We start from the raw sequence: 12,369 nt of genomic DNA on the forward strand, positions 1-12,369 counted from the left end.
GTGGCCACCACGACTGCCTGTCTTGACAGATTTAACCCTGTTGTTGTTTCTTCATTTTTAAGCCTATAATGAGCTCTCTGCCAGTGGAGGTCACTGAGCAGTGGAGGAGTGGAGGAGGGTGTGTATATGTTTTGTGAGCTAGCAAAAAAAAACTCTCTCAGGAAAACCTCTAAATTGTCTTCATTAATCTTGTCTCCTGTGACTGATTCATTCACAAGTCCCAATAGCCCTCTCTTGAACTCTAAGTGTGTGTGACCTCTGACCTCTCTCCTTCCAGATGATTCGGGGGACGAGGAGCCTACATCCCAGTCGGACCGCAGCGAGATTCAGGGCACCCTGAAGATACTTGTGAGCAAGCTCGATGACCTCAGCACATGTAATGACCTGATCGCCAAGCATGGGGCGGCCCTGCAGCGTTCCCTGAGTGAACTCGAGGGTCTGAAGGTCCCCGTGGAGGGAGGGGAGAAGATCAAGGCAGTCAATGAGCGAGCCACCCTCTTCCGCATCACTTCCAATGCTATGATCAATGTAAGTCGCTGAGACAGGCCGGGCTACAAGACGCGGCAGCAGTGAGCAGGGGATTGCGTGCTTTGGCATGATAAGTGTGACAGGAATGCTGGTCATGTTTAATGCCCTGGTTAGCAAGTGATGATAGATGAGATCACTGCACAGTGTGGCATGTTAAAGAGTGAGCTGCAGGCATGGAAGCCGCAGGTTTAGCGGAGCAAATCCAGGCCAGACCAGAACCCGTTGAATCTTTCTTAAACATGACTAACAAGCTTATTTTTTAAAATGATCAGCGAAAACTGAACTACTAGAATACCAGCATGTCTGCTGCTGTTCAGGTCAAGTCAAGTGAAGTCAGTTTTATTTATAAAGCCCAAAAATCACAAAACAAGTGCAACAGACATAAAAGTCTATTATTATATTTTATATTTGACAAGCAAGAGCTTCCCCAAAAAAAGGCTTGAGCAGAGGACGAGCAACAGAAAATATCTCTTTCTAAGAACATATTGCAGCTAATCCAAAATTTTCACTCGAACATTTAACCAAACACAGCAACAGATGCAAACAGGTTTTCATTCACCACTATGTGTTGGATCTGATTACCAGCATCACACCAAGAAACGCTCTCCTCTATCTGACCCTGTTCCTTTCTCCTCAATGGTACATACCATAGGCTTCACAGTATGTCAGTAGTGGACGAGAGTTCAGGAAGGGTTGAGGTGTGGAGGGAGTGATACTAGATATGATCATGGGTGGGTGGGGAGGACAGGAATAGCCCCTGCTCCCCCCTTTCAACCCCCCTTGCCTCCCTGGCTGGTGAGGAATGTCAGATCCTTCTGGACCACAGTTAGCCAGACAGACCTGCTCTGACTGAAAGCAGACAATCACACAAGGTTTGTCCTTCGTCCTGCTTCTCTTGCTTATCGTGTTTGTCTTCACTATAACGCATGCCCGACTGGTTTTGTTTTGAAATGTCTGGCTGTTATTATTGCTTCTAATATGCTGAAGTGTGTGCTAATGCAGCTTGTTAAGAGACTTGAGCCGTAGTGTTATGGTGAGAAAAAGAAAGTGAAATCTAGATTGCACTTTAATTATGTGAAAGGCCATTGCTCAAAATGATGAGCCCCTTGTTTCTCTCATTTTCTTTATTAATTGGAATGGGAAATTGAAACTTACTGGACAAGCAATAAAATGGACCCTCTTGGATTGCCTTTCTCATTAAAATGCCATTCGGTTTGCCAAAAATGTGCTTTTAATGAGAAAAGGTGCTGCCACAAACTCCCCACAATAATCTTTGGTCTTGCAAATGGCTCTCTTCAGGATATGAGTATTTGGATTACTGCAGCCACGTTTTTGGCCACTGTGAGGACATTGCTCTTCAATATAACTGTAGTTTTGATGTGCTTTTCCACAAGAGATTCGACATGCAAGGAGGGAATAAACAACAGAGGAGGGTTTGGGGGAAGAAGGAGCTGCGTGCTCTAAGTGATCTGATCCTGGTCCGCTGGGAAGGTTTCATTAGTTCATTTAGTGATGATGTAACGTCTCACATGTGTCACTGAATCCAGGCTCTTGCCCGCGTGTGCATGCATTTACACACCCACCGCTTTGGGTTGTTTGGTTTGATAACTGAAACTTTAGCTGATTGTATTCTTTCCTACGTCACTCATTCTGCAAAGTGCATCAGGACTTTTAATTCGATGCCTCTGATGCCGCCTCTGATGCCACCTCTGACCCACATATCCCCTTCTGCATGCCCATTCACTTTTTTAGCCTTTATAACCCTACACTCCCACCCACACGAAGTCACATGCAGTCTGTGTTTGCACCAGAGACTCAGCATAAAAAAAGTGGAACTGTTATGCTTTTTTAAATGGCTGTTGAGTTTCATATCACGGTTGTGTCTGAGGAAGTGGACCACAACGTCACACACACTTCTAACATTTAAACCGAGGCTCGGACATTAATGTTAAGACACTTGATGCAAGACTGCTGAAGGTAAGAGACTGGTTGGATGTTTTTACCTTCAGATGTTTTGCGATTTCCATATGTTGTTTTGAGCAAAATAGATTTTAATTCTAATAATCTAAAACTCTAATATTTTAGTACAATCATCATATAATGAAACTGCATCGCAATCAAAATATTGCTATAATCATTACATCTCATTTATTTAAGTAGCTACAAGATGAACATAAATCTCACACTGAACAGACACAGCATCTATTCTACCCTTAATAATGGTGTATATCTTGACTTTTGGGATAATACAGTACATTACGTTATAAGTTAGTGTTGCTTGAGAACATGTCAAGCTTTTTAATTTTTGTTTATAAGGATAAAAATGCTCTAGAAGGATCAGTGCACAGCATGAAATACTGATGCTGTTGCAGTAGTCACACAGTGTCTATCTTAAGTTGTAGATTTCACTATCAGTCTGTGTTGTGTCTGTTCCTGGTTTCACCTCTGCTTTGGCAAAATAGTGATTTTTCTCCCAGACAACTTGTAATATAGTTCTATATATTAAGCATGTTGCCATTAAATAAAGTTAAATAATGAATAGTGTCTGTTATGGTAAAATGACATAACAGTATGTTATGATGGGGGGGGCTTTTTTTGAGCAGACAGTGTGGTGTCCTGCTCTTCAGAAACAAATCAAGGAAGGAGTCAGGTGTTATCACGTCCTTGTTTCTCTTCCTGCTGCCTCGAAGTGATATTCCACATCCTGACTGCGGTCTCACCAGCAAGGGAACAGAGATTATTTGAGCTGTGTGACACATTTGTCCCTCCAGCTCTCTGCCTGCAACCACGAGTGGTTCGAGCTGACTCTCAACAGCCCCTCCGGCTGCAAATACTGCAAGGACAATATGTAATCATGTGCTTTTACACTCGTGGGAAGAACAATGAGTAGCCCTCACAAAATGCTGCAAAAATGCTCCATTGCAGTAAAGCAGTTTCAGTCAGAAACCCTCCCCTGAGGCCCACAGTGCTGACAGGTCAGTGACTGTCACATGACATTTTCATCATTCATATTGTCAGCTGTGAGGTGTCATTTAGGTTCGTTGACCTTTGAGCTCACTATGAGGAAAGGCTGTCAGACATATGATATAGTGCCAACAAATGCTGACGTGCAATGTATGTTTGCTCTGAAGTAACCCTCTTTGTCTCTGCAGCAAAAGCAAGGCAGCACCAGTGAGTCACATGCGGTCTGCTGTGCAGTCAGAGGTTTAACCTCTAGCTCATCACTCGCTGATGAATTCTGTGTTTATGCTGTGCTCTGAGGCACATTTGACACAGCAGGGAGACCCAGTAAATACTTGGCAGACATCTAATTAACATATTGATGGTTGCTCGCAACAATGGTGATAAATGTCCTTGATTACAGTGACTGATGTGGCTGTATTGTTAAGCCATGAGAAGAGTTATCTGACACTCTGTCTTACTTTCAGCGTGAAGCTCTGAGCTGTTAGTCATAGCAAGTGGAAACGAACTTGTACCTTGTTCAGAATGATCAATTTCAGCATGTAAATCCATTTTTTCAGACTGTATATTCTAGAAATTAAACTTTCACTGCTGTCGGTGTGTCTATGTGCTTGTATTCCTCCAGGCCTGTCGAGACTTCTTGGACCTAGCAGAGACTCACAGTAGGAGATGGCAGCGGGCGCTGCAGTATGAGCGAGAGCAGCGTACTCACCTAGAGGAGACCATTGAGCAGCTAGCCAAGCAGCATAACAGCCTGGAGCGAGCGTGGAGAGAAGCACCCACGCTTGTTTCCACCACACCCAGTGCCCCCACCACCAACAAGGGTGAGACTGACTGTCTGTGTGTTACTTACTCCTGTGGGCCTCACTCAACTTAAAGTCAAAACCTCAGGCTCAATATTATAGACATTCCTCATGTGGAGGAAGGACATTTTAAGTTGTGTCAGAAGGTCTGAATTGGATCAGCGTTACTTGGAGATGATAATTACCATCACCAAGGACTTTTTTTTTATTTTCCTGTTTGCATATAACCAACATATCCTGAAAACAAACACCCAGACTGGCATAAAGTTTGTTGTGTACAGCTAGCTTCCAAGAGGAGGAAATCTATTGCTTTTGGTATCCTATAACTTATCCTCTAACACCTGTTTTTCAGTTTCAAATCTGCAGATTCTGTAAAGGAATAACAATTTTTGGGAAAATACAGTACATTTTGTTCATATTAGTAGTAGTTTGAGGACTGAAGGTCATAGTTTACCCTCATTTTCTAATAGAATCTCCTCTCTGTAGGAAGCACGCTGATCGCCTGATTTGTGCCTCTCTGTTGGAAGCTCCAGTTTATACACATAATGGATCACTGAACATACTGAATATTGAATGTTGGATACTGAATATTAGAAGCACACCCTGAGGAACTCGCATCATTCATTAACCAGCAGGAACATTGCCAGTTTTACTAAGCTGATTATTCCTTGATTAATCGCCATGGGTATGTGATTATACGCTACTCTCTCCTGAACTCTGTAAAACACGAACTCACCGTCGCGCGATGGCTCTGCTAGCCTTGAATGCTGTTTACTCATAAATGTATATTTCCCCACAGCAGGGAGTGAGAGGCTGCACAAAGAAGAGGCGAGTGATGAAGATGAGGATACTGAGTACTTTGATGCCATGGAGGACTCCCCTGCATTTATCACAGTGACTGCCACTGAAAACACACAGCACAGGTCAGCCACACACAGGGGTCCGTATTCTTTTATTTAGCAAAGCAGCAGGAAGCCAGATGCTGCAGTGCTGAAGGTTTGGTTGAGCTTTAATATTTAGTCTGCATGTGAAAACACAATAAACAGGAATCTGTTCATGCTCTGATTTGTTCTAAAAGTGACTCGTTGACTCTGGCAGTTGAGCACACTTCTGATGATGGCTCGTGGTGTGACAACCTCTTGGATTTTATCACGTGTTCACTCACAGATAAAAATAACATGAGACTCTTGCCCCTGTCTGCTTTTCAACAGCAAAATAAACCAATATGTTTTTGTTTTTGCTCTTCTTATTGCATATTTGTTCACTGCAGAGGAATCAGTCTCATGCTGTCAACTCTGTTAGTTTGTGCAGAGCTCGTCCTGCTTTACTTTACTTTTTTAAAGACGTCTGGAGTACCTCATCATTGTTATGGCTCATCTCTTGCAGCATAGCGCTTGACTCCAGTAGCCTCGTTACAGATGATGGAAGCTGTTAGACAGCATTCATCTGTAATACTCAGCAATCTGTTTGCTCCCTTGTGTGTATTGTGTTTGTATTATATGTGTGTGTGCAGACAAGTGGGGAATGAGAGAGTCTGTTTAAATGTCCGGTGCTCATTGCAGAAAATATTTTCTTCGTGTTCCAGGCGATCTCAGAGTAATTTGAGCGGAGCCAGCGGAGGTCAGCCCAATGACTGGAACCAGGACGACCATGTAAGTGTCTGTGTCTTCCTAACAAGTCTGACTAATAGGACTGACATTTGTGAACGCTGACTTTTGTGATCTCAATATAGATTCATTTGTGCGGCTGGAGACCTCACAGTTCATCCAATTGTTTATATAACCTTCTTCACTCACTGTTTTCATGGTCCTGCTGACATTCACGGCATGTTCACTCACATACACACACACACACGCAGCCTTTGTCTGTTTCCTACGCTGTCGTTGTCACCCCTGTGATGCCACAAGATACACAGCTGCTTCATTCCACTAAATCTTAATTACCAGTCAAACATCTGCTCTTCTCTCCCCTCAGCTCTCCCTTGTTTCTTCTTCTCTCTAACACCCATCTGTGACTTTCACTGGCTCTGTCATTCTGTCTCCACTTGGTGATAAGCTGCCAAGCTGTCCACGAAGTTGAAAGTGTTCCTCAAACTTGTATGTATCGAATATTCTTTTTATACAAAGTTTCTTCCACCCTCTCGTCCTCCACCTGATCCAGATGTCTCTGAGCTGTAATGATGTGTCAGGGAAGGAGCTGCAGCCCCGCAGACAGAGGCGGACTCGTGTCCCAGATAAGCCCAACTACTCCCTCAACTTGTGGAGCATCATGAAGAACTGCATCGGCAAGGAGCTCTCCAAAATCCCCATGCCTGTAAGTCTGTACAGCCTGACCCTCCTTCCTGCTGACGGAAACTTGTTTGACTCTGTGGGTCTCTGACGCTTTGATCCCCCCGTTCAGGTAAACTTCAACGAGCCTTTGTCGATGCTGCAGCGGCTCACAGAGGACCTGGAGTATCACGAGCTCCTGGACAAGGCGGCACGCTGCGACTCCTCCCTGGAGCAGATGTGCCTGGTCGCTGCCTTCTCCGTCTCATCCTACTCCACCACGGTCCACCGGACAGCCAAGCCCTTCAACCCCCTCCTGGGCGAGACCTACGAGCTCGATCGCCTCGAGGAGTTTGGCTACCGCTCGCTGTGTGAGCAGGTAACAGCAAAGCCACAGGCAGTTTTCATTTCTCACGCGCATGTTGAAGGACATGACATCAGTTCATGTTCTCCAAACAAGTTGCTGCTTAGTTGAACACATTTCCTACATTCTACTTTACCTTAATGTCTGCCGTTCTTCGAAGGTGAGCCATCACCCCCCTGCAGCTGCACATCATGTGGTTTCCCAACGAGGCTGGACCCTGTGGCAGGAAATCACCATCGCCAGCAAGTTCCGTGGCAAATACCTCTCCATAATGCCTCTGGGTGAGACATTTCATGTTCAGTGTGGAATCAGACAAACCATATGTGTAAATAAATGTTCCATAATGGTAATTTAACAGCCGCACCAGACAGAGTTTAGTTAGGAAGAAGACTGTGCTGCCTCCCACACAATGTAAAACCAGAGCAAAAGCTGTGAGAATGAATCAGGAGGCTTTTATGACCCTTTTGACACATACATAAAGTATGGGTATAAAGGGAGCTCTGTTGCACTGGGACGGCAGGGAGCAGGGGTCTGTTGGCTCAGATAAATGAGAGATTTGATAGATGCAGGTCCAGCCAAGGGATGCAGTAGTATTCATCTGACTTCTCTCACTTCCTGCCTGCTGTGAGGTGCCATGTAATAGAAAAAAACTCTTAAGTGGAAAGCATTTACGGTCAAATACATGTAATCAATCATCCAGGCTTAGGTCAGACTGGAAGTAGGTGGAAATGTATTGCCTGTGCGCAGGGCATGAATGTGTTAGATGACATGATTTTCAACTGCTGCAGGTAGAATTGAGCGTGTTCGCAGACAGATTTAGATCAGAAAAGGAAACCCACAATCTAACACATCGTTTTCAGGTCTGCAATTGCAGATTGTCAACAAAGCAGCTGTGATATCTCTTTTCTCATATCAGCCTTTCGTCCTTGCTGTCTCCTCCCCAGGTGCCATTCACCTGCACTTCCACTCCAGCGGGAACCATTATGTGTGGAGAAAGGTCACCTCCACAGTGCACAACATCATTGTGGGCAAGCTGTGGATTGACCAGGTCTGTTTGTGAGCACTTCTCGTTGGTATCATTCATTGATACACAGCTCCTGCCTGCAGACCTCTGATCTTCCAGAGTAACCTATAGATGTTGTTCCCTCCTGTGTGGTACAGACAAGCTGAGAAGAGCGCTGTGAAGAAGGGAATCAGTGCAAAGCCTTACAGTACATGAATAAGGAGCTTCACAATCTCTAGGGATTTATCTTTAGCTTTGATCTCTAATAACACCCTGAAATAACAGCCTCTTCTTTCTGCGAGATGGCCCAGTTATATGGGGGGCGGGGGGGTGTCGGGGGGATTTGGCCTCACATCTGCATGTCTGTCTATCTGTTTGCGCTTGTTTAAAAGTGTGCTTCTTGTTTTTTCCCTCCACTTCTTATTCTGCTTCCTGTTTCTGCCCGTGCTGCATGTCAGCGTGAGTGTGTGTGTGTTTGGATGTAGGTGTGTGTGTGTGTGTGGACTAAGTAGACATTGTGGCAGCAGATTACTGGAGGAAAATCAGTTGTGAATCATGAAACCAAAGCATACTGAATTGATTGCAAATATCCAGTGTTTCCTGTATATTTATGGCATTTATTTGACTGTGTATGCTGTGTATTTTCAGCATTCCACACCATTTTGCATATTCTTAAGCAGTGGTCTTCTTCTGTGGTTGCTTATTTTCACCTAACTGATGAAAATATGCAATAGCAATGTCTCCAAACAAGGGGTTATGGTTGTTTTTGCAATTGTCATGTCAATTTGAAATACTAGTCGAAAACAGTTCCGCATCTGTGTCGATACAAATTACTTTGTGCAACATTTACACATACTCTTTGTCATTTTGCTTTCTCCATTCAATACTGTTACCTTCTCCCACTGCCTCCATGCATCACTGTGCCCACTCTGCTGCCCTCTGGTGCAGAACGGGGTCAGCCAAACAACTCCATACCAAAGTACAGAAACTGTTCTGCTGCTGCCAGTGCAACAGCAGACAAGTGAAGCCAGAGAGGGCGATCTGCATGGCATTGCATAGGCATATTATCCCTGAACCAAGGTTGCATCAAACACTTTCTATTTTTGTCTGACGGTGTTACAATTCTTGAGATTTTAATATTCATGGCCGTAATAAAGACAAAATAAAATGTGTGTCACAGGTTAGGTATGAGACAGTGCAGTGGCCAGAAATGTTATCATGCCCTCCCCATGCTCGTGTGACCTCGTGCACATGTTGGTAGAACACACACAGCACAAACAATATGGGGCCCTGCTCATCAGAACATTGGTCTACAGCATTACTTAAAAAAACTACACTTCTTTAAAGTACCTGAATCCTGAGTATGTCTCTATAACATGAAATATGTCTGCACAATAATCAAAATTAAGCATAAAAAAACACCCTTAATTCATCATCTCAGCTGATGTGCTTTGTCAGCAGTGTGTGGGTGTGGTTTGAGCAGATGTGATTAATTATCGTGTCTCTCTGTTAATGCAAGCTAGCAATCCAACCGCTGTCCTGTTTCTTAAATTGTGATTGGCCCAGTGAAGCATGTCATGCCACCACTTTGAACCAGTGAGGAAAGCACAGACGAAACCTTTAGCAGACAAAAAGTAGCGCTCCATTGCTGGGACTCACGCACATTTTTGCTATTGATCGAACCCATCTATCCATTCATTTTTCAATTTGATGACCTTTCGTGCCGTTTGCCATGTTCATCTGAGGATACTTTTCTCTCTCTCCTGTAAACACACTGTGAATTAATATGCTATAATTGTCTCCGTGTGTTTGTCTCTCTCCCTCTTTGCATGTCTATGTCTGCTCGTGCAGTCGGGTGACATTGAGATTGTGAATCACAGGACCAAGGAGACCTGCCAACTCAAGTTCTCTCCCTACAGTTATTTCTCCAGGGAAGTTCCACGGAAGGTAAATACTTCCTTTCTACACGGATAGTCCACTGTGGTATGATGTCATACGTTGAGGGATTTATTTGTGTGACGCTGCCACCTGCTGGACGGTACCAACAGATAAATTTGTACTTAAAGCCGAGTAACATAGAAGAAGCTGACTGTATGAGGTCACACTGCACTGAGGTAACCTCCTTTGAAGTAGCACCAATTACCTAAAAATGGGGCACAATGCTGCCTTCCTTGGTAGTGACAGATTTGGGATAAATTAGTGGAAATTTACTGGTGCCCCAGCTACTGTGCATTTAAATGCTTGGGTGATACATCATCTGAGAGCTAGCTTGCTTCACTTGCTTCATTCCCTGTAATGTCTATGCAATATTTTGGGATTTTGCAGGTGACAGGTGTGGTGGCAGACAGTGGGGGCCAGGCTCACTACATCCTCTCTGGGACGTGGGATGATAAAATAGAGAGTGCCAAGATTGTTCAGAGCAGCCGAGGGGGCAGTGGATCAGAGGGCAAGCAGAAGACAGTGTATCAGACGTTGCCGCCCAAACTGCTTTGGAAGAAATACCCTCTCCCGTAAGCTCTTGTCTCATCGCATTATATGAGTCATAGTAATTGTATAACAGCTGCGATGTTCAGTCGATATCATTGATCGCTGAGCATCACACTTCGTAACTCCCGTTAATTTCCTGTTGCTCTCTCAGGGAGAACGCTGAGAACATGTACTACTTCTCCGCGCTGGCACTGACTCTGAACGAACAGGAGGAAGGAGTGGGACTGACCGACAGCCGTCTGAGACCCGACCAGAGGCTGATGGAGGAAGGACGATGGGATGAGGCGAACTCAGAAAAGCAGAGGCTGGAGGAGAAACAACGAGCCGTGAGGAGGAGGAGGGAAGCGGAGGCCTCGGACGCTCTGGATGATGGTATGAAATGGACAACAGGAAGTGTCTGAGGTCAAAGTCAGAGACAGGCAGGGAGGAGAAAGAAGGAAGGAATGTAAGGAGGGTAAGGGTGTTGAGTTGGGAAGTGGGAGGAGGTTTTGGGGGGCATCCAGATTTCCTGTAGTAAAAGTCTCATTAATTTTCTGCTTTGACACTGTTAGTTGGAGCATCATCAGTACAAAAATTAAGCAACTGAATTGGAAAAAGCCTTGTTTTTTGAGTAAAAGGAGACAAGTGAACTATGACTGAAGAAGCATTTCAGCAGAACTACATCCAGTGAAATGGTGCAAGTAAATATTGTGTTTTAAAGTGACCTTATAGTACTAGTATAGTCTATCAGACTCTTGTGTTTCTATGTTGAAAAACCCTGACAATATTAGAAAAGGAAAACTATATCATTGGAATTTATAGTGGGGAAAAATACTTCCAGAGCCAGCTGGTCCTCCACCCTTCAGAGCTCTGTTGTAGTAAAGCTTCACATAATTCTATACGTCTACAGTATGTTTTGTTTAACATTAGAGGCAGTTTACAAATGTGTGTCAGTGACAAACAGCCAGACAGACCACAAACCACAGCATTACATAAAGTTATTAATAAGTACTAGCTGTTAAGTTATTTATTTCATTATCATGGATGACTTCTTGAACTTACTGGTTAGGGTTCAAGATGTAGTGTTTATCCCATTAAGTACAGCAGTTATTGCAGGTCAGAGGGCAGGGCTCACTGCAGAGGAGCTAAGAGGAGCAACAGAAGCCAGACTGAACCTTACAGAGAACTCAGCAGAAATTTCTCATTGTGGTGGCGTTCCTGTGTGTGTGTGTGTTGTGCGAAGGCTAGACTGTATTCGATGTACTCGTGACTTGTCTTTCTTTTCCTCCCTCTATTGGTGGTCAGAGTGTGATTATGACTCTGGTGAGTGGGGGTTGCCCTGTGCCCCTCTGTTGTGCATCTCTCCCACATACACACACGCACACACACACACACACACACACACACACACACACACACACACACACACACCCCATCCTCTGTGTGTCCTCTGTGTGGTCTGCCTCTGTGTGGGAACTGCATGATACCCCTCTCATATCAACTTCTCCGGATAACGACTCAGGAAAAAAAGACTTTTTCCTGCATACATGTGACATCTTCATTTAGAACTGGCCTCAATAATATATTCCATGAAATAACAGATACGACTCTAAAATCAGCGTGTTATGGTGAAGCCACATTAGCAAGTGATTAATTTGCATTGCATTGTCGTCCTCTCTATTTAAGACAGCTGAATTTGATCCAAAACTGTGATCATAGTCTTTTCCTCCGCCATGATCGATCCAGGTTTGCATCGCACTTGTTGTGCAAATTTGTATTTTATTGACGCTTTTGAGTTCAACTTATTCACCATTACATGAGCTCGGTTCACATTTGGAGCTATCCCAAATGCAGTCAGCAGCGATTGATTGCTTCCCATATATTTGCATATGTATGAACATGAATTGATCGCTCTGTGGCTTCCCTGCACGTGTGGCTTCTCCACTAGAGTTCGATTAAATGGCGGCAGTTGAGTTA

General features: G+C 44.2%; 1 protein-coding gene across 6 annotated transcripts in view; it reads left to right on the forward strand.

Annotated features, from left to right (window-relative positions):
- osbp2b (oxysterol binding protein 2b) overlaps nucleotides 1–12,369 on the forward strand; it is a 44,792-nt gene that overhangs the window by 29,505 nt on the left and 2,918 nt on the right. For 2 of the 6 annotated variants that reach the window (XM_070964505.1, XM_070964509.1), the window contains 12 exons: nucleotides 278–528; nucleotides 4,115–4,313; nucleotides 5,092–5,215; nucleotides 5,878–5,944; nucleotides 6,453–6,605; nucleotides 6,693–6,938; nucleotides 7,084–7,204; nucleotides 7,868–7,971; nucleotides 9,778–9,873; nucleotides 10,252–10,436; nucleotides 10,565–10,785; nucleotides 11,698–11,715. In XM_070964505.1, coding sequence (XP_070820606.1) covers nucleotides 278–528; nucleotides 4,115–4,313; nucleotides 5,092–5,215; nucleotides 5,878–5,944; nucleotides 6,453–6,605; nucleotides 6,693–6,938; nucleotides 7,084–7,204; nucleotides 7,868–7,971; nucleotides 9,778–9,873; nucleotides 10,252–10,436; nucleotides 10,565–10,785; nucleotides 11,698–11,715 — 1,785 coding nt within the window. The remainder of the gene's footprint in view (nucleotides 1–277; nucleotides 529–4,114; nucleotides 4,314–5,091; nucleotides 5,216–5,877; nucleotides 5,945–6,452; nucleotides 6,606–6,692; nucleotides 6,939–7,083; nucleotides 7,205–7,867; nucleotides 7,972–9,777; nucleotides 9,874–10,251; nucleotides 10,437–10,564; nucleotides 10,786–11,697; nucleotides 11,716–12,369) is intronic. The other 4 variants (XM_070964507.1, XM_070964510.1, XM_070964506.1 and 1 more) reach the window with 3 other exon arrangements.

This window comes from Chaetodon trifascialis, chromosome 6 (assembly GCF_039877785.1).
Source record: "Chaetodon trifascialis isolate fChaTrf1 chromosome 6, fChaTrf1.hap1, whole genome shotgun sequence".
Classification (NCBI taxonomy): Eukaryota; Metazoa; Chordata; class Actinopteri; order Chaetodontiformes; family Chaetodontidae; genus Chaetodon; species Chaetodon trifascialis.